The 23,091-nt window shown below is 37.2% G+C and overlaps 2 protein-coding genes across 9 annotated transcripts in view; one reads left to right on the forward strand and one right to left on the reverse strand.

Annotated features, from left to right (window-relative positions):
• Positions 1-23,091, reverse strand: part of LOC136843348 (recQ-mediated genome instability protein 1-like) — a 96,297-nt gene that overhangs the window by 55,014 nt on the left and 18,192 nt on the right. The window lies entirely within an intron of this gene.
• Positions 1-23,091, forward strand: part of LOC136843350 (dual specificity protein phosphatase 3) — a 52,184-nt gene that overhangs the window by 8,249 nt on the left and 20,844 nt on the right. For 4 of the 7 annotated variants that reach the window (XM_067111655.1, XM_067111654.1, XM_067111650.1 and 1 more), the window contains exons 2-4: positions 1,478-1,731; positions 2,968-3,191; positions 4,451-12,109. The exons of 2 other annotated variants lie outside the window; for them this stretch is intronic. In XM_067111655.1, coding sequence (XP_066967756.1) covers positions 1,565-1,731; positions 2,968-3,191; positions 4,451-4,647 — 588 coding nt within the window. In that variant the 5' untranslated portion in view covers positions 1,478-1,564 and the 3' untranslated portion in view covers positions 4,648-12,109. Of the gene's footprint in view, positions 1-1,477; positions 1,732-2,967; positions 3,192-4,450; positions 12,110-23,091 lie in introns of those variants that run through there. One more of the 7 variants, XM_067111651.1, reaches the window with a different exon arrangement.

The following is a 23,091-nucleotide window of genomic DNA, read 5'->3' on the forward strand; positions in this document are numbered from 1 at the left end:
CTTAGGTCTGACAATGTATGGTTTTCATCACCTCTCTAACAAAGGGCACTGGGGAGTATGGAGTGCCATCATTCATCCCTGGATGATGATTATGCTACTTAACAATCTTGATTTCCCATTTTGTAAATGGGGAAAGACATGATTCTCCTAAACCATTTCTAGAGGATGGTTTGACTTGGTAACCATACTCTGGCACAGGACCTTATTTCTCCATTCAATGCCAGGAGGTAGAGGAGGTTACAGGAGTCTACCTTCTTGTGCTCATACACTTTACCAGGAAGCTGGCATTTCCAGGTGGTGATGGACTGTCCCTCAAGTCTTACCCTAGGCATAAACTGTAAGGGACATGGAAGAGGTTCATAACCTCTAGTTCAGATTCCTTTAGAACAACACATACCAGTCTTTCTCCAAGAAACAAAACTTCCCCCACAAAAGTGTCAACATATATAAGATGAAGGTTTTTATTCGTGTATGAACTAATCACAAGTTGAAGACTATACAGTATGCATTTTCCCAGGCACACAAACCTCAAGTCTTTTACCCGAATTACAACTAACACTCCCCACATTCATCCCTGTTTGCTGAAGAAAGGGTGGTCTTAGTAGTCAGGTTATTGGACTGTATCCCCACTACATATTCACCTACCAGCTGTTAGTCAACATTGTTTCCATGCTTCTATGACTAGACCAGCTTCACCAAAGGTATATCCATATTAAAGACTTCAGGCTTATATATCTAAGAAAAAACAGTGGACTCCAGGTTGGATACTCTTCCTAAGATTGTGTAGTCTGGTCCAAAAATTTGGTTTGAATTTGTCTGTTAATAGGTGTAAAGTATCATTTTAGTCCTTTGTCTTTGTGTCATGAGTTTCCTAGAATATCATGATGAATTAGTCAGTACAGTAAGAGTTTTGAATTTGAAAATTTTTTACCAGGCTTCCATGCCTTCAGTTTATGGATTAGCAGGAAGAAAAAAACAATAGTGATTGTAATAGGTAAAACCGCAAGGTGATGATAACCTTGCTCTCAACTCTACCATGGTTTTTTTTTATTACAAAACTAGATTTATCAATGAAGAAACTTTAGATTAGGTAATCGCCATATCTGAGCTTGTCTCATAAAAGAGGAAATTATAGGAACTGATTAGGGAACTGTAACATGATTTATGTAATGTACTGTCAGTTTAATTATAAATTAATTAAGAAACCTGAAAGCACATAAGTTTTTTATTGTATTGTTGTTACATTTTATCTGAAAATAGTGTCTTCATATATAATTTTAGAAAACCTTTGCAGTCAGGATGATGGATGGTGTTTCCAATACTTGGGATTATAATTTATGTTGCTAAGTTAGTGTATGGTTAAAAATAGGAGACCAACCATATGGACTTATTAATCTCCGTTTTCATATATTTTGTTACTACTGGAAAATGTTTAACATATCATTGTTAATGTAACATGAGTATCTTCCATTAAAAGGCTGTAGCACTCCAGGACCAAAGTTTCTTACATATCTGTCAATAAGAAGTTACCTGGAAGTAGAATCTTTTGAATGCTACAAGAGTAATGGCTGGGATCAAGAAAGTAACAACATCTAGAGAGTTGCTTACTGCCATACATCAGATTCAGCCTGCTTCCAAGCCACTTCCAGGCTATGAAGATAAAGTGGTGTCCAGGTTCCCTCTAGGAGTGTGCATGGACGAATGCTACCCAAATTTGTACATTGGTGACATGTAAGTATCTTTGTACTTCAGATCTTTTTGTTCAGTACAGCTAGATTGACTACTGTATATTGATATTAGTAGACCTTATTTCTAACAATTTCAAAGTAGGCTTTCTTGTAATAGTAATATACAGTAGTTTGTTTCACTGAACGCCATTTAATAATATATGCCATATTTTCATGATTAGGAAATCCAAGTGTTACCAGAATGTCAATCAAGGTTCAGCTTATTGCCTGCAGTGCTTATTTGCCAGTTATTCACTTCAGTTTCATCCATATCATTTAATTCATCTTTATAGATTTTGTTACTTCCTCAATTACCCTTTTTTGGCAAATTTGACTGAGGGCCTCATCTCATACAGTTTCCAAACTGGTACTGTACTTGCTCCAGAAAACTGCAATTGCTTGTTTGGGAACTAAGGATATGTTCAACAGTGGAGACAGTTTTTTTCTTGAGTATGTTCAAGAACTGAATGTTCAGGATGAGAGATTCAAGAACCAAGGTTCCAGTGTAAATGTTGATTTTACTTTTAACATTTTCCATTATATGTCTAAATGTCAACTCAAGATAACTTGTGTTCATAAACAGTTATATAAGGGGTATTCAAAATTTTAACTAGAAATATTAGCTAGTAAAGAGGGGGAGAATGTCATTGTCATTTTGATGTTTTGCTCTACTTGATCTTTAGACTTTGACGCAAGTACTGGTATCCACAGTACACATTTATCAACGTAAAAATTTATACAGTTAGGGCAATAGAATCAGCCACTCAGTTTGTTAGATGCCTAATCCTGATTACTCTTGGAAATTATACTGAGGGTATTGCAGCAAAACACTTGGTTTGTTAAGCAACTGAGGGTCTTGAATGTCCATATCCCTTCAGACAGTGCAGTCTCAAGTTCAGTTTCATTAAAGTATATTTTGGTAATACAGTACTGTGGCAGTGATTCACACTGTACAATGCCAGAAAGATAATAGTATAAGATCAGTAACTTAAAATTGTAGACTAGTGCTTGGAGTATGAAAGCTTTGACAGTTGGCTTTTGTATGTAATTTTACATTTATAAATATACATGCACTGTAATTTAGATAATTTTCTTGTTAATTTAATGTCACAGATATTAGATTTTAATTTAATGTCACAGATATTAGATTTTAATAAATGGCAAAGTTAATTTCTAAAGACTGAATTGATTGTTTTATCAGTCAAGTGATTCATCTATTTTTTCTTCTGTTGCATTTCAGAGGGGCTGCTAAAGACAAGGCTTATCTGCAGAAAGTTGGAATTACCCATGTTCTAAACACAGCCCAGGGCAATAAATTTGCAACTGTGGACACAGATGGAGTATATTATGAAGATGTTGGTATCAAGTATCTGGGAATGAAGCTGCTTGACATCCCAACTGCCAATATAGCACAGTTTTTCACTATTGGGGCTGATTTTATTGAAGATGCTCTTTCTAGTGGAGGTTGGTTATGTAGGAAAAGTAGTTACTCTAAACTTACTTTCTTGCATTACTTAAATTGTATTATTAGTATTCTGAATTTTTATTTGTAGCATAATTATTTTTATTATATTGATGCCATGAATATTTTACGTTGTACTGTGTACTGGATTTGCTTAGCTGAGCAATATAGGCTTATCACTAATAAAATATTAATGAATACAGTAATCATAAACCTTTTAATATTAGCAACAATTTTTTTGTAATTTCTATTATGAAATAGCAGCACCCTTACTCTAAGAAAAAGCTAGTGCAAAATAAATGAAGTTTGCAAGGATATCAGGTAATGTACTGTAAATTTAAGGTTTCTAAGAAATGCACAGTAGCGTAGGGCATTCTAGAAGTTCAAAATTTTTGTAGTTCATAACATTATGCTAAAAATTTGTCAAGGGTGAGTACTGAAGGCTTGCAGCACAAAATACCTAAAAACAAACAAAATTATTCATTATGTTAGTGTTATATTTTGCACTTACCTCAGTAGCCCACACAATTCCATGACAAGAAAATGTATATGATGAAATATTTGTGTGTGAATGCAGCAAAGTACAATAAATGGCTCTTAAATGCACATTGAGTAAAACACTGAAGCCAGATGATCTGATTAATTGACCTGTGTCACAAAGAAACAAAGTCCAAAATTTTGACTGGTAATAATATTAAGAACTTTCTTCCCACAAAGCAATAATTCAGGGCATTAGATCCAGATTTGGATCCATACTCAAAACTAAGGAGTTGTTCTTGCAAACAGATTGAATGAGCTGAAAGTATGACCATGTAGTATAGTAAAAAGTTAATTTATTCTCACAAGATTGCATCTGAAAGAGGCAGCCATAGATGGTAAGCCTAGGTATGGGAGAGCAGTGAAATGGGGTGAGGGTCCAAGGTGGTGTGAAAAAGGGAGATGTTGGTTGGAAAATGGGGAGGTGTGTGGGATTGTAGTGCAAGTATGCATATACTGTATAAGAATATGGTAAATGAATTGGCCGTGGGAAATCTGGGATGATCACTTGACGATTGTCAGATTTTAAATTGTTCGTAAAAAAATAGATGTATGAGGGCTTCACATAGGTAACATTGACACATGAAATCTGTTCTGAAGGGTGTTGCTGGAAAACAAAACTTTATATTAAAATGTGGTGAGAAATGGTATCCATTGTATTGTAACAGTTACAAATGTGAAATAATCCAGTTTTTATTAATGAAAAATTATTTTTGATTTTCAGGGAAAGTTCTTGTGCACTGCTACATGGGCATTTCACGTTCTGCTACTATTGCCTGTGCCTTCCTGATGCTCAAAAGAAACATGTCTGCTCTGGAAGGCCTAACTACCCTGCGCAAAAATAGAGCCATCTTCCCAAATGATGGGTTCTTGAAGCAGTTGGCAGAACTGGATAATAACCTTCGATCTCAACGGGAATGATTAGATGTGATGGGGTGACTATTTCATTTTCATTATTATGGACTTTGTAGATATTTTCTATTTTATATGGTAAATATTCAGCATTATAGTTACCCATCCTGACCCTACAACTGTGTAACACCAAAAGTTTCTTTTCATAAGTTTTATCAAATATTTTTGTGGTTTGAACTTTCACATCCAAAGTACAATACCATTGTGCTCTTAATTGAGCTTTTCATTGCATCCTTTTTATATATAAATGATTTGTACTTTTCAAAGTATTATGTATATGAGTCATGTGTGACATACTGTACTGTACTCTTCGTCAGTCTAGTTCCACCAGAAGCCATTTAGTATGTGAAGCATTACTCTCGTGCCATGGATTGGTTTTTGCACGGTTTTTGTATTGTGGTCACGTGCAGTATAGTGAGTAAATCATATGCAGGTTATCAATATTAATTTTTAGTTTACTGATTGGCAGTTTAAGAAGCAGGGCTTTTAATGTCAATTAGTACTATTATTAGATAAAATCATAGGTTATGGTATCTTAAAAGAGCTTGCATCTCTGATACCGTGTAGATAATTCTTTGCCTAGTTCTTACTGTGGATCTCTCTGTAGATTCAAAGGAGTGCTCAGGTGAAGATCTAGAGATATTCTATAGGCTACATCCAGTACAGGCTGTAAAATTGTATTTTTAATGTGCATGAACATCAGAGGTGAATCATAATTCTGATAATTAATTTTGTGTATGTGTGTGCATGAACATCACAGATGATAAATCATTATTCTAATAACTAATTTTGTATAAGAGTGACAATGATTGAGGACTGTTTACTTCCTATGGACTGTTAAGATTTTAACTCAAAAGTTTTTCTTCATTAAAGGAATCACTGACTTTTTTTTATTACTGATGATTGCTGACTTTTCAAAGCCTAAATACATCTTAACAAGGACTTTTGATTTGAGAGGGGTCTACCTTCCCTGTTGAGTCTACAGAAAAATGCTTTCACTGCATTTACAGTGTGATACATTGCTAGTCTTAAACCGTTAATTTAACTCCTGGCCCCGACATCAACTCAGTGGATGAACAGGCATGCAAAAAAGAAGGAATTGCTTTTTTTATGGTGTACTTCTCTGGTCAGTACTAAGAATGTAGCCTATCAAAGGAGTGTCTGAAATCAAGTGCTCATGTAAAGTATTACCTATATCATGCATTGCCCTTTATTTGCTTAGTTACGACTAGCAAATAATATAAAAGTCTTCCTTGTTTTTGTTAAGTTATAGGTATTCCCATCTTAATTTAAATATATTTTCTATGTAAAAAGACAGTGTAGTTTTAAATAGAAAATACCATGTACTTTTAAGAGGCATAAGACATTTTCAGGTCATAATGGTATGAAATTCTTATTAACCATAGTTATTTTTCTAGTCCTGAGTAAATTTTTTAGATATAGGGTACACCATTCTCATGAACAGATAAAGGATTTCCACATGAGTGAAGTTCGTGACATCTTTGGTGGGTGCTATGAAATATTACCAAACAGAAATATTGCTGATCAAACTAGTAATGGCAGTTTTCTAATGTACTCTATAAGTTACCTGATTAAGTATTAATGTTCATCCCTTTTGATGTTTTCTGGCATATGCTCAGTAACTAAGGGTAATGGAATCTCAGTCTTTCTACAATGAATTCCACATACAATCACATTCAGTTCTGCATGTTAAGCCAATCCAACAACCAGTTATTGCACCATTAAGCAAGCAATTTTGTCTTTTGTTTATATTTATATATTCCTATTCAGTTAAAGATAGAAATTTATGTCATTTGTAAAATACATTAATCTTAGTACAGTCCTGTATATGGTCAGTGTTTTGAAAATTTTAGAGCTTTTAATTGCATGTCTGATATATGCCCCGTGGAATAGTATTATACACTGAGTTGTAAGATGGGTGCAGTTTTATAGTCATCTTTTACCTTTTGTTAAGGAAAAAAGTGGTTTTCAAGCACAGAGATATTTTTCTGTTCTTGTTTTCACTTGTATAAACCAAAGACATTCCTCTTTTTAATTGGGAAGCATACTGTTTTGAATTAAATCGGCTTAAAGCTGGATAAACATACAGTGGACCCCCCCACTCTTACGCGCTTCACTTGTTGCTGATTTTTTGTGGAACATACCTCAATTTTATGTGGGAACTTTCACCAATTCACTCATTTTTCTGTGGATTGTATCTTTAAAATTATCACCAATTTTTTTTTTTTTTTAGAGCACCACTATGTATTCACTAATTATGTTTTTGTTAAAGGATATGTATTCAGAGAGAGAGAGAAACAGATGTTTACATCAAAGTCTAAGCACAGTATAAATGTATTCTGTAAGTTAAATAACATTGTATTAATATTTTGCTGTTTTTTCATTAAAGGACATATATGTTACATTGAAGTCTAAGCACAGTAACTAGCTGGGAACAAGACTTTACAGGTGCTGTTAAACTATTAGCTGGGGAGGAGAGTAAGAATGTGTTGCCTACGTATGAAATTTGGATTTTAAATATTTTTACGGTGATTAGAGATGAAACATCAATAGTGATAAAATATTCTCGTGTACCATTATATGTGTGATAGTCAACTAAACTTGTAATGAAATACGTACAATAAATCAGATAAAGCAAAAAATATGGCAACACGTACGTACGTATGCACTTGCTTGTAGTGAACTTCCTGGGTTTGTTTATTTTCATATTTTTTCATGTTTATGATCTAGTAACTGATATTTTATTAAAGGATACATACAGTACAGGACTGATATACAGTAGAGAGAGCCGAGATTCGGTCGTGAGGGAACTTGCTACTGGTGGTTTTGAGTTGCCTACATATGAAATTTGGATTTTATATATTTTTGAGGTGATTAGATCAATATAATAACAGTATAAATAGATTCTTTAAGTGAAATAACATTTTACTGATATTTTGCTGTGTTTTTTCATTAAAGGATATGTATACTGTGTGAGAGAGAGAGAATGACGGAACAAGATTTTTTAATAAATTTAATGGGAGATGGTGAGGACTAACCACAAAACGACTAGGTTGAGTACGACGTAAACCAAGAACTTGCTATACTAAATTATTTTTATATTATAAATGTATTTGTATGTAATCACAAAAATACTAACATGACATAACAAACCTAGCATTCTGTTTGGAGGAACTTGTCCCATTGTTCTAAACTGCCCACGTATTTTAGATATGCTCTACTGTATACAGTAGTACTGCACTATCCTAAAATACATACTCTACAGTAAATATTTCAAAATCATCTTACAGCATAGCAAAATAACATTAAAATGTATGTACATTATGCACAGTACAGTAGACGATGCACAAAGTTATGTTAGGCAAAAGAAAACGTGTGTGTCTGAATTATAGGGGATACTTAATAGTAACAATTGTAGGCAGGTAGGTAATGTCGTAAGATGACTTTGAAATGATAGTGGGGTGTTCTGGGATGATGGTCTGAGGTATACTTTTGTTTGAACTGTTAAGTTGGGTGATGAACTGTTAAAATAGGCAGTTATAAGCATTTTAGTTTAAGGGGTACAGGATATTTGGCAGTTGTAAGCCAGTTAAAAGCATTTTTAGAGGGGATTTTGCATTTCCACGGTGGGTTCTGGAACCTACCCCCGTGTGAATGTGGGGGAGCACTGTATTCATGTTGTTATGAAACCATCAATAGGTATCAAGATGGCAGTGTTGAAGATATTCATGACTGACTTTTTTCATTCATTTTTATTTTTTTTTAGTTTCGAACATAGAGGAGTTACAAAGGTTTTAAAATCTTGTCGGAATTGGAGCTTCTATCTCCCAGTTTGTGATTAGTGTCCTTTGGCTATGTACCTAATTCAACTTGAACAATTTTAAGATAAACAAATGATAGCAACAGGACTGAACTTACACAACTTGAATGTAGGTAGTACCAACCTCAATAAAGAATAAAGGCTCACTCCAGCAATCTGGTTGTAGGAATTACTTTAACCAAAGAGTTCTTATCTCAAATTAGGCAGGTAGGTCATGTGTGATAATAGGTTGCTGCTTTACAAATAACTATCACTAACTTCAAGTGTAAGCTTGCTTCAATTTTTCTAGCCTTTGAACTACAGAAACCATGCTGCAATATTATTTAACTCCTATTTTGATGTAACGTATACATAAAATAGACTTAAAAAAATGTTTAATCAAAAGTCATGTGCTTCTCAATAATTATATTTTAAGGAAAGATATAGTAGTTATTTACTGATTAAAATTCCTCCATATGTTTTATTTTATAAATCAAAAACTTATCAGTTTCAAGTTGATCTTAATGAAAGCCAAGGAAATATTACTTTTAGTAGTACCCTGGGTAATGCAAGGGTTAACTTTGAAGGGAAATTGTAAGGGTTTGAACTGTCATATTAGTAAATAGGCTTCATAACTCCTAATCCACAAATCTTTTGGGCATGCATGACATGAATAGACAATGGTGTGTGTTTGTAGAGTCAGTTGTATTAGGTAAATTTACCTCTGGTTTCACTGTTAATTAAGACTGGTATTAATAATTGTGTGAACTGGCATCGCAACAACGTCATCGTCATCAGTGCCAGCATTAGTAACACTGGATGATAAGAATAGGTTTAAAATAGTCATTAAGAGTAGATACATATGTGAATAAGGTTTTTTTTTTACAAAGCTTTTTACAAACTAAACTTGTGAACATTAGTAAATCTTAAGAATAATTACAAAAATATACGAGGCAATAAAAGCACAGAAAAGAATATTGCTTGTTTTAAATGTAATGAGTGCACACAAATAAGGACATTATAGACACTATAACATAGCTAAGACACCTGAAGTTTATATAGATTGTTTGGCATAAAAAAAATTGGGTGAAAAGGGTTAACTGTTAAATTAGTAAACAATTGTGGGCTCAGGTGTTACTTTATTAGGGCTTTTCTGGAATTTAGTATTTATAAAAGCATGACCCTTTGCCAAATTTACACTTCATGTGTAATTGTGATTGTGCTTATAGTATGATTACTTTGTTTTTCCTATCTAAAAATATTCCTTTAAGAATCTAATGAAGTATAAATCTTGAAATTACAAGAAACTTGAAATAAAAAACTTGTCAAAGTACTTTGGTGTTCAGTGTGGATTGCAAACTACTACATAAAAGAATGTAGGATGATGAGAAATTTTTACAATTGCTAACTTGCTGTGTATTCCATAAATTCATACTTTTTAATGAAAACTTGTTTCTTCTCGAAATCAATTTCCTCCTGATATCCTGATAATCAGCTGTCAAACTTGCTTTACATTTCATGTAACTTGATTGTAGATTTAGTAACTAAGCAATACAAAACATCAGTAGTTCTTCCTTTGTAATGTAGAGCTCTGTACTTTTTATTACCATCAGGAATATTAGTGATATTAGCTTCTGCAGAACTATTGTGATATTCACAAAGATGGTCCTGGGTAAGGTTCAAGAATCTACCTAGCAATGTAAATCAGTGATTCCTGAAGCAAACATAGTTTCTTATGAAATATTTTAATATATTGGTCGGTCATTTAACTTTCCAAAAGATTGACATTTGTGCACAAAAACCCGAACAGAAATATATTTCAGAAAGTGACTAAGTGGCTATAGTAGTTATTTGTTAAGTAATTGATTCAGCTTTGCAATTTGGTACTTTTTTTTTTTTTTAGAACTCAGTTAATGAAACTGGGTCATAAAATTTTCAGCTTTCTTTTTGAGTCTCTGTTGTTTATCAGTTTTTATCTTCTGCTTTGTTCTTTTGGAACCTTGTTCATATCTTAGTGCAAATATTAATTAAGCTTTCTGCAGCTAAGTACAGTATTCTTATGGTAGTCATTGGAGTTATTGTCACATATACTTTATCTGTTGAAGACTAGCTGAGGATACCATTTTATAGTAAAATGCTGCATCAGTGCTATAATCATTCTTGTAATTTTGAACGTTCAGTTACACTGAACATTCTGCTTTTGTTATCTTGATATATAATATGTCAGAAAGGATGCTCATAATCACTTCATAATATATATTTAAATAAATTTACGTATCTGAACTGCATCTGCATGAGTTTATTTTGATCAGCTTTTACTTAGGTATTTTCTTATGCCAAAGCTTTTTGAGTGATACCCACATGATAAGAACGAATATATTTTGTATTAGTTATTTTCTGAGTTATGTTATAAATCTTAAGTAATTTTGCTGAAATGAAATGTATCTAAGAACTGGTGCAGTGATTTCATATCAGTTAAATTTTTGGTACTTTGAGACATCATATGGGCATGTGCATTTCCAGTTATAGTCTGCTTTAAGAAAAATTACTCGTTCAAGTCATCTGGCTTTTCAAATGTGTCATTTTCTGAGCTACTGTAATATTATGTTCCTCTTGGTACAGGTTAGTGTCATGTAATTGAGAAGACTAACTTGATTATCTTTTTCAAATAACAAAATTGAGAAAACTTTATTTCTCCAATGGCAGGAAATGCATTGGTTCTTTATTTTTTATTTTTGTAAGTGTTATGCAAGCGTTATTGTATTCAGATATGTCCATTATTGTAATTCTGTGTATCTGCTATGTATACAAGTATCTTGTAAGTAAGCATTATTATATGTTAAAGTTTTTGTTTTGAATATGGATGTACACTTCATTTAAAAGTATTTAGTTTCTGCACTCTGATTATGAAGAACAAATTGGATATTTCTAGAAGACTTGAAATGTCTGAAATTGCTAGAAATCTGTTTTATAAGACAATCCCCCTATCCAGTTTATTTCTACTTTGAAACAATATTTAATGTTAAATTTTGTGGGATGTGCCATGACATTGATGTTAACCAAGTGTTTGACAACAACAAAATTCTTTTTGGGCTTGTCTACAATTGACTTTGGGTTTAGAGCTAAAATATTTTGCTACTTAGAGCAGTACAGTGATAATTTTGGATTTATGAATTATAATTGTTGAATTTTTCATGATACAAGAAAAATGTATGTGCAGTAAGGTATGGACATAAATATGTACATATTTTTTGTCTAGAATATTTATAACATGTCTCAGGAAAATGTTGGCTGCAATCCATTGATATTAAATTGTTGCTGTTTGAAGTGGCACTAATTGTGATGTAGCAATCACCTGACAAGTACTAAATTCTCTATTTGTTATTTTGCTTTATAAAGTAATTGTTGCTAAAAAGTTAATCACTGATTGTTGTGTGTGCTTGCAGACCTAGAATGATCCTTTATAACTGTCCTGATTTGCATTTTAAAGGAAAAGTTAACATTGGAAGTAGTTCCTGCCCTTACAAGAGTGCTAGAGTGAATAAGCTTATCATCATTTTTTGCTCATTATAAGTACAGAAAAGTATCAAACATATTTTACCTGTAGAGAGAGTGAAATTATTTTGTGTCAATAAAGACGTGTTACCATCATTTGCCTTGTTTTCTTGCATGTGGGTGAGTTGAAGTGTTCCTAGCATATGGAGTGGATACCTTCCTTGCATCACCATTGTTGTGTTTATTGATCTTGCAATATTTGACTGTTATCTTTAATCTGAAAGTTGGATTTCACAGAAATTACTGAAACAGTTGTGGTGATTTAACAATTGTAGCCCTTTCATATGTATGGGCTTTTATATACATATATTGCAGTGATTTTCCCTACTGCTTTTAGACTTCACAGAAGTATGAAAGTTCCAGGCACAATATGCTTTCTAGTGACTGATGTAAGTTAGTGACTGAAATTTTTCTCAGCCTTCTGATCTCATGTTACTTTTGACCTGTCACCAAAGTAAACATCTTATGACCAAGCTTATGCTTTCCTAAAAACTGATTATGCAGTATACTGTACAGTATTTTCTTTGTATGGAACTTTACATTTAACTGCCTCTGATGTTTATTTCTCAGGCAAGAAACCAAACTGGCAATTGTCAATTTTAAAAATTTTCTCTACTTTTTCCCCAACAACTTTTTATCTACACAGCGTGTTCTGGTGGACTAACAATTCCTCTATAATTACCAATACTGTATAAAGTCAGGGACAGATTAATGATGGGGGGGGGTTTACTAGGATGGTGGGGATACAGACTGAATAAGCAGAGTATTACTGATGTAGGGTTAGATCTACACACCCATTACAGTGTGGGAGCATGTAAGCCTATTATATTTAATGAAATTTTCTTAATCACGAAAAAAAAAATCTTTATATGAGTGGGCCCTAAAACAAGTCCTTTGGCTCCCCCAATAAGTATGGTATTGACTGTGAGCCAACTTTCCTTTGTATACAATACTGTATACTGTATTAGAATAGGTATATGTTTCGCATTCTGTTCCTATCTCTTCCTTTGTCAGTTACATACATTTAAGCTTGCTCATCACTGACCAGTTCTGGAGCTGCTTTTTCTTTAAAGATATGAAAAGAATCACACAAATCCAGCAACATTCAAATTCTAAAGTTATGGCAAACTTGTGAAATATGAGTGTAACCTTTTTTCAGATTCCTAATTCATGCATTTCTTAATGGGTGAAACTCCAGGGTACATAATTATTACTAATAATGGGTAAAACCCATGACACTTTGTTGGCAGTGGGTAAAAACCAATAAAAACATGATCATCATCTCACAATAAGTAAAAAATTATAATTACCTGATAAGGGGTTAAAACCCACAACACACTGTTATTGTACTTAATAATGGGTTAAAACACATTACATTTTTACTTAACAATGGGCAGAAACCCACGATACATTCTTATTACTTGACAATGGGTGAAAACCTATTATACATTTGTATCAAGTATACCTTAGTATAACCAGACCACTGAGCTGATTAACAGCTCTCCTAGGGCTGGCCCAAAGGATTAGACTTATTTTACGTGGCTAAGAACCAACTGGTTACCTAGCAACGGGACCTACAGCTTATTGTGGAATCCAAACCACATTATAACGAGAAATGAATTTCTATCACCAGAAATACATTCCTCTAATTCTTCATTGGCCGGCCGGAGACTCGAACTCGGGCCTAGCAGAGTGCTAGCTGAGAACTCTACCGACTCGTCCAACGAGGAACTACACATTTGTATTAAATTATTTTACAGAGAGATATCTAGAGAATGGTTAAAATAATTCCTCTGTGAAAATTGAAACTAAATTATGGTTAAAATAATTTCTCTGTGAAAATTGAAACTAGTAGAGTTCAAGGAGTTGGACAGCTGAGTATTGTAAAATATAGGAACAGATGAAAAAACAAAGCAGAATCAAACTGGTGTTCATGTCTTTGAAAGGATGCCACCAACAACTTGATACAAAAGTTATTTAACAATAACACCTTACATGGATCCTAAATGCAAAAGTTGTCATATAACAATCCTTTACGGTCAACTTTTGTATTGGAACCTCTGTAATACTAAGGTTATCAGGGACCCCTGTAATATAGAGGTCCATACAGTAAAGACAAACTGCAAATGTTATGAGTACAACCTGTACTGCATAGACAATCTAAATGAATATTTCAGCAAGATAAAAAACTGAACCATTGATAAAAGGTTCACCATCCAAGAATTTCAACAAGATCAGAATGAATTGACACTGAAAGTTAACCATATGATTTACGACTAAACGGTACTACAATCACTTCTCGCCAAAGAGTGTTCCCAGACGTATAGTGCTACTGTCAAAGTTTGTAAAACCCCCACAACTCAAATATTGAAAATTGGTTTAATTACCTAACTGCATTTAATGTCCACATCTGTTGCTCTGACAAAAAAAATATAGCAAGGTTGAAAGAGCCCTAATCTCCTGTACCTGAACCTTCAATTGTGCAGCAACTTCATCCTGTACCTGAACCTTCAACTGTGCAGCAGCTTCATCCTAAACTTTCTCTTAAGCCCTTAGAATAACTCTCCTAAACCATGTGATAGTATTCTTCTATCTTTTTCTTGACCTGACCTGTAGACTGACTAATTTATAGATTTTAGGCAAATATACCAAGAACTAGGGAACATGACCTGTAGAGGAATAATCTTGAGATGCCTTCCCCAAAATTGACAAATCTTAATCATTTAGAAATGAATGGCTCTTACTGGGCAGAAGTGAAAATCTTCACTGTCCTTGGTCTGTGAACATCCATGAAAAAAGAGAAGGAATACTGAAGGGAGTCACTGGAAAATTCAACTGATTAGCTACAAGCCAGATACAAACAAGGAAGATAGAATCTTGGCTCTTATTATAATTGTTTTTACTAGTCACTAACACCCCTTGTAGAGGCAAAAAGTAAAAGAAAAGCCATCATGAGAGTGAGACGGGCAAGATGGGTTTGCATGGAAGCCTGATCAGGCTTTTTCAAAGTTCAAGGAAAATTCCAGCTGAGAAGTCTAGAGGCCATTTTCTATATGAAATGGTGGCATAGTCTTCAATGCTGTGAGGAGGTAATGGCCAAAGTAGCTTGAGGGCAGAGTTATAACTTTTGATAAACATCGTATCTTCCTCTAGTGCCTAAGTTCTCCCAAATCATCAATCACAGACGAATCTCCAATTTGACTTGTACAGGCTTGTTGTGAAACCTCAAATAATAACAATAATAACGATCAACATGGTCCTGACTACCTGTGCTGAAAGTTCATTCTTGGCAAGGCCTCCTTTAATAACCACTGGGCATGTAAACAAAATGCTGAGGTTCTGATGGAGTCCCCAGAAGTGAGAGCGTTGTAGAAGCCTCAAGCAACATGGCAAGCTCCTGGGGCAGTTTATAAAGAGTGCAAGAAGGTCCAAAACCCATATGTTGGGGAGAAAGTGAATCAGTCAGGGTCCTGGTGAGGTTTTCCCAGTCTTAGACTTTGCTGATGATGGTTCTGATGAGAGCCAATGAAGGGAGGGTGTAGCTTCTACATTATTCCATGAATACACATTTCTCCATGCCACTGGAACTATATTTGCAGAGCAGCAGTTGTGAAACGTGTCCAGGTTTGTTGCAAACACGTTACCAAAGCATATTCCAAAATTGCCCCCAACATCTTGCAGACTTCTGGTTAAGAGACTACTTTGCTATGGAAACTTGGTTTTGCCCGTCGAGGGAGTCTGTAATGACGCAGTGCCTTCCTGTGACAAATCTTTGAGGCAAGCACAATGTCATTCTCTTCTGTTTTAGTAAAATTAGTATTCACTAGGTAGTACTGTGCTGTCTTCTCACTCTTATCCCTCCCTGGCTCTTAAGGTAAGCCACAGCTCTAGAATGTGAGAAGCAAATGTCTGCAGGCCTAAGAAGATTGCCTGAAGCTCCAAAAAACTGATATGATGCTCCCTGTCCTGCCAAGACCATTTCCTGATGTTTACTATTCTAGTAAATGGACACCCCATCCTAAGCTGGTAGCATCTGAGAACAGGAGGCTCTCTGAAGGAACAAGTCAGGGGAATTCCTATCCCTAATTTCTGGAAGTCCTGCCACCACTGAATATCTTTTTTTGGTCTTGTAGAAATACTAGTACTGGCATGTTGTTGGTGTGATGAGCTGGACTGCTTACTGTTTAATTAATGGAAGATGATGATCTGGAATTGAATTTGAGTGACAAGCTCCTCTAGGTTGACAAGCTGGCTGATCAGACACTGTCAAGCCTTGGCTGAGAGGACTGGGACCTGAGGGAAGTGCTGAATGAATGAGTGTAATCTCTGAAATTTCTCATCCATCTGGCAAAGCATAGCATTGGTCAAATCTGCTGCCTCACAGGGGAAGTAAAGAAGGAAGAGAAACCATTCACCCAAGTCTTATGCCCTCCGAGTATCTTTTCTGCTTGAGAGGAGCTTGTTGAATAGCCACCCCCTGTTCCCAAGGTGGAGGTGTATAGGAACTTACAGGTGACTTTTCTTGGGTAGAATGAGGTAAGGGAGGTCTGACATCTCCAAACACCTGAACTCATTACATTACCTTGTTGCTAAACAGTTGCCCCCAAAATCCTGAGAGATTCCCAACCCTTGAAGTGCCAATATGCTTCATCAAGACTAAGGTTAGCAACAAATCTTGAATATGAGATCTTGGTCCAAGGCCTACCCCAAAGACTCATACAGTGCCTGAGTTAAGCTACGGAGGAACAACAGTCATGTCCCACTCAGGAAGCCAAAACTAAGCTCCAAAGGAGGACAAGACTGCTCAAAGCTCCCCACAAGCATGGATGCTCCAGTGAGGGAGAAATCAGTGCGCTTCGGTCTAAAGGGCTGGAAGAGCGATAGCCTTTCATTGCACAGAGTGAGAAGAGCTTGTCTCAACAAGGTTGATGAGGAAGTCTGTAATTCACTGAATAGAATCTCTGGCTGGGGAGACAACCCTCTACAACACCAATCATAGTAGATAGCCCACTTTCCTGGTACAAATTAGATGAGGACCTTGCAGTACCCTCACATCTATCCAGTCCTGTGAGAAAGCCTCCCTCATGCAGGACCTGCTGGATAAGCTCAAAGTGTGTAACTGAGAAATTTGCAACAACCAATGAACCCTCTGCACTTGAAGCTGATGAAGGAGAGTAGGCCATAGGGGACTCTCTGTGGGTCTTGACCAATTCCACTTAACATGAGGCCAATAAGGAGCTACCATGGTCACTTTGAGCCCCAGTGTGATCAACACTAAGTGGACAAGACAGAATTGGAAAGAAAGGTGTATCTGTCCAATTGTCCCAGGGGTGTAGAAAGACACCTTCAAAAGCTGCCCAGGGGTCTGGTACAGGAAAGCAGAACAGTGAGAGCTTCCTGTTTAACTGCATGGTGAACAGGTCTATCATCAGTGTTCCCAAAATATGCCATGCATGGGTGTAAGGACCACTCTGTCCCTACTACCTGACCTGCCAGACAACATGATCTGCCATAACATTCCTCCTCCCCGGAATGTATTTGACTGACAGCTTCATGGTGCACGGTGAACTTGTGCATCTGCCTTGCCAACTTACAGAGTTGAAGGGAAACCATCCACCCTCATCCTTGTTGACATTTGCCACTATGTCATGTAGTGGTTCTTTAGCACTGTGGAAAAACCTATCATACACTCTTGGAATGCATGCAGGGAGAGCAGCTATGCTAGCATTTCCAACAGTTAATGTGCAGATGAAGGTCACTTCTGTCTACACATCTGAAATATGAATGTTGTTTAGATGTGCACTCTACCCCTCCTTCTGTCATCCATGAACAGAAGCATCTCTGATGGTGCAGAGTTCACAAGAACTCCCACAAGGAGGCTCTTGTCATCCAGCCACCAAGCAAGACACTCTATGATCTCCCTGCTAAATTCAAGAACTGAGAATGAGGAGTGCTTGTAGCTGAACCATGTCACTTCCATTGCAACTGAAGCGAACCTAGGGGAAGTCGCCTGGTTGCCTGCTGAAATTTAAGTCCATAGGAAAGACTTGCTGCTGCCATGTTTAAATATGCCCAGGTACTTTGCCTGATGTTTGGGTTTGAGACCAGACTTCTCCAAGTTCATCATGATCCCCAGGTCATAGTAAAATTAGAGTTCAAAATCTTTGTTCTGGACCAACATCACCTTTGAGAACACTAGAACCAGCCAATCATTCCAAAAATGCAGCGTCTACCATGCAAGGGGATCCAAACCAAAGTGAACACTTGCATGAACACCTGAGGGGTTGTCGCCAATCCAAAATAGACTACTTTGAATTAGTAAACCATTCTACTGCAGACAAAGCAGAGATGCACCATGCTGTTTCCATACTGAATCAAGGTTGAAAGCAAATTCATTCAACAGAGAATGAAGTCTGGTTTGCAGCTACTGTTTGCCTTCTCCAATGGGAAAAGACAACTGTGAAACCTTACAGATTGGTCATTTACACCTTTAAGGCATTCTTTTCCAACATCCTCTTCACTTCTGCTAACTGAGCCAGAGCTTCCAGGGATCCTAGGGAACAGGATGGAACAGTACCATAGAAGATGGAGGGGAACACTGGTCCTTGAAGAGTATTCTGTAGCATATTCTGAAGGATACAGACTACTCATAGCTCTGCATCCTGTCTCTTACCACTTTTCTCAATGGCATGACAGGCACCCCCTTAGCCACAGCAACTGAAGAGGGGAACTGCCAACCTCAGCATCATCCTCTCTTCCCTTACCTCCCTACCTAGCAAGGGCTTCAAGGGGAAGGATGAAAAGGCTGAGAAGACTCCCTACCCTTTCTAAGAGGAAGAACTCTGGGTTCCTTGTCTCGGTTTCTAAAAAGGGAGGTCTCTCCCGATGCTGGACATAGAAGGCATAGCTGGAATCAAAAGCTTGGCCTGTTACCTGAGTCACCAATGAGGGTTTTCAGGAGATCAAAATGTGGATCAGAATCCTGACTGCCAGTTTGTCTCCTCTCCACTGCAGCTTCTACCTTTGAAAGTGCAAGGAGATTCCCAGAACCAGACTCTTGCTTACCAAAAAAAACCTCACTCAGTCAAAACTTGTCTCATGAAATGGGAACACTCTATGTCACATCTTCTCAAAGTTATCCTAAAGGTTGGCATGCTGGGAAGGAAGGTCAGTGCCTCTCTTCAAGATATCATTAACTTCCTAAACTTCACCTGCTCATTCTCAGACAACACACCAGCAAGGGTGACACTAGCAAGCATGTTCAACCAGAGGTCAAGTCATGATGCTTTCTGGAAGGAATACATAACAAATGACTACATGGCTTCAAACACCTGCCAAGAAGCTGTACCTTCCTGACAATCTCTCTCTAAAGCAGAAGGCCATTTGACAATCCACAGACTGAGTCCAACTGCAGAGGAGTAGTCTCACTTCTCCAGCAAGTATAATTTCCTATGTCACCAGCTGAGGAAGGAGCTTACTCAATCTACTACACAGCAGGGAACCTTCTGATCCAAAGAGTAGACTGCCCACCTGCATCAAAATAGCACACGCTTCCTGTGACCACACCAATCTGAAAGATGGTCTCGTTTCAGGAGCACATTCAGGAGTGAGCTCAATCAATGAGATTGGGTTCAAATGGGGCTCTAGGGTCATCTCTCCCAAATCAGTGCAGTCACAAATAAGCTCAATGATCTTTCAAAGTGTTTTTCAACAATGCCTAAAGGGATTCTGGAAGGGAACACTTAGGTCCTACAGATTCCCCACAGCAAGAGTTGTATCCCCTCCTGAAAGAGAGGCTGACATACCTGTCTACCCTGGTAAGAACAGTCAGAATGTAAACAAGAACAACTGGCCCTAGCAGTACCAAATGCTGACTGATGATTCAAGGATGACTTGTAACTGCTCAAAATCATGGCCCACATTCCTGTAGACCTCTTTATGACTGGTCAAAACCAAACTTGAAGCTAAAGATGAACACTCACATGCATTATCAAGCACGTCCACACTGGGAGTCTTGGATGAACAACAAACATCCAAAGTGTCTGCAGACTAAAGTGCACACAGCTCACCAAAGTAACAGCAAATTGAAATACAGTGACTTTCTGTACATGAACCCTCTGATGCTGACACACAATCCAGAGATCATTGGATACACCAGACACCACCCTACAGTTCGCACATTTGCACACACAGGTTGCCACAATACCCAGTGGTATCATATATAGTGGCAATTTGTTTGCACACACAACCCAGGGATCATACATGTGCCGAACGAGAAAGCAAGGCACTCTTCTCTACACAGCTCAGCTGAAGTATGAACAGGGGAGGAATCAGAGACTCCAGTCTTTGTATTTCAGAACTACTGTATACAGGGAGGTACTGGCTTACAAGTATATTGTGTCAACCTCCTACAGGTGAGCAAATGCTGATGAAAATCCCCAAATGGGGAAAGTGGAGGAAGAGGAGGAAGAGCTCAACAACGAGGAAGGGGAGGAAGATGATACGTGCTTGTGTCCTTCACCTTCCTCTGTCCACATGTCCTTTTCTCCTCATCTGTAGAAGACAAATCACTCTGAAAACTGTGCGTCAACCCATCTAAAGCTAATGTCCCCCCACAAATAAGCAAATACCATCATCTGAAGAACATGTGAGAGGGCTTCCAACACCTTTTCTTCTTCCCATACAAGGTAGAAGAGGCAGAAGACAAGGAAGAAAAGGAGGAAGAGATCAACAATAAGGAGGAGGCAGATAACTGTGTTTTTTCACCTTTCTCCATTCACGAGTCATACTCTCCTCTGGGCGTAAAGTAGAAGTACAGCCTGTACTTGATACCATGCACATGTACCCAGGTCAGCACTGTCAGAGATTGTTGGCTGGTACCCTACCGTACAATGATAACAGTAATATTAATGGACATAAAGTTTACAGTAATGTCATTGGACATAAAGTGACTAAGCAACCACTTATGTCCTTCACAACTTTAATTGTTCACTTTTCTTATTTAAATCCATGTTGAATAAACAGAACAAACCAGGCACACAATGAAAAAGATGAAATTAGTTTCCAGTTGGCATTCAGCAGCTTGCTTTGAAAGATATTAAAAGCCAATGGTTTGTATTTCCTTAGGAAAAAATGGCACTTCTTGTAACAGTCTACATAACCATGTTTACAGCCCTCGAAGATGGTGCCAGATGCTGGCACCATCTTCATTGATTACAAGATCTAAGTCCTGGCAAAGTTATACACAATGCCTCACCAGTAAAATCAAACTGCAACTGTTGCAAGAACCTAAGTACATAAACGCTTAAGTACCATATAGTGGCAAGGAAACAAAACATATAGCTTCAAACAGAAACTGCCCCTCCGAATGAATTGACGAGTTGAGATGGGTTGGGGGTGAGGAGGTAGAAGCATAACCAGAATTGGCAGCCAATTTGCAGTCTGTAGGGTTCTTACATCCCATGGTTCTGCTCCCATCTCTTGTCGTGGCCTCCAACATTCTGGAACCGGCCCTCATTGTGGATTGGTACCACATCATACTCTCCTTCCCTCTACATTGGGTGATTTGGTACTGAAATTTCCCAATCAGTTTGTCCCAAACTATTTGGCACTGAAATACTTTTCCCCATCTGTTTAGACAAAAAGGATGACTGCTGGCCCCCAGAAGAAAAATTCCTGAAAGGGGTTGAAGGGTAAGAGCATCTGACTGGGGTGGGAGGCATGCACTGGTCCCATCAGTTCCTTGGCAGGTGTGAGGAAGTCATTGAAGCTGGCCTGTGCCATATGCACAGAGTGTAGGGCTATCTGTTGGAGGGGGTTGAGTTAACCAGGGTCTTCATACTATAGCTTGAATTGCTGCAGAGGCCAGTTTGTCTATCATCACCTAGCCAGACCTGCAAAAACAGGTTCAGATCCATGATATCTGACAATATGGGGTCATGGATGTTAGACAAAAATGTAATGAGAAAACTTAGGAAGCTGCATCTTCCTTCCTAAGAACTAGGTTACAAAAGGCACAACAGCATCCTTTGAGAAAATAGACTCCTCCATGTGAGGCAACCTGAAGTTTGCCAAATGTTGTCACTCCTGTAATCCTGAAGAAGCATGATGGTGGCCCCAGTACCCACTCTTGTCGTTTGCCATTACAGTGCATTTTCGGATGAATTTGTTCATCTGGTTGATATTGCCTAGAAGGAGGTCAAAGCTGATTACCTAGCAAGAGCCTCAATACCTGAAGGGAGCTTCTGGGTTTGTGTGGAACTTGTATCAGAGGGAATAAGAATTGAGTAGACACCATCAGGATTATTTCACCCCTTTGACAATCCTGTACCACCATTCAGTCTCTTATATAAGCAATAATCATGGTTATCAAGCTGTCGCATGTAATTCTGAAGAATCATGCTGGTGGCCCCAGAACACACTCTTGCCATTAGCCATTACAGTGCATTTTTGGATGAATTTGATCATCTGGTTGATGTTGCCAGGTTTAAAAAGAAGCAGAAGGTCAAAGCTGATTCCCTGGCAAGAGCTTCGATGACTAAGGAAGTTGCTGCGTTCGTGTGGAACACCCTGCCATTCAGTAGAATATGTGCATGTATCAGAGGAATAAGAGTTGGGTTGGCACCATCAGGATTATTTCACCCATTTGACAATCCTGTACCCAACATTCAGTCTCTTATGTCAGCATTAATCATGGTCAAGTTGTCACTGCCTTTGAATTTCCTTGGCCTTGGACTCACCTGCAGATATTGCCTTCTTGGAGATTTGGTACTTCAAGGATGATGTCACAAAAATCCATCCAAGTTCTTCAAAGAAGACCCCCACATTTTGGGCCATTCATCTATCAGTGGTTCTCAAAATAGGGGTAATTACCCCGTGGGGGTAGTAAAGCTGTTCCTGAGAGTAATGAGGCATTTTAACTCCAATTTGTAATAAAAGGAACAATGCTTTAATTTTCGTTTTCTGTCAAAAGAATAATGTCAAATCTAAATTCTTCATTTCTTAAGACTTGAGTAAAAGTAAAATTAATTTCTTACATATGAAATTCATTAGAAATTAAGCATTCCAATATTTTTCTT

Source organism: Macrobrachium rosenbergii, chromosome 11 (assembly GCF_040412425.1).
Source record: "Macrobrachium rosenbergii isolate ZJJX-2024 chromosome 11, ASM4041242v1, whole genome shotgun sequence".
NCBI lineage: Eukaryota > Metazoa > Arthropoda > Malacostraca > Decapoda > Palaemonidae > Macrobrachium > Macrobrachium rosenbergii.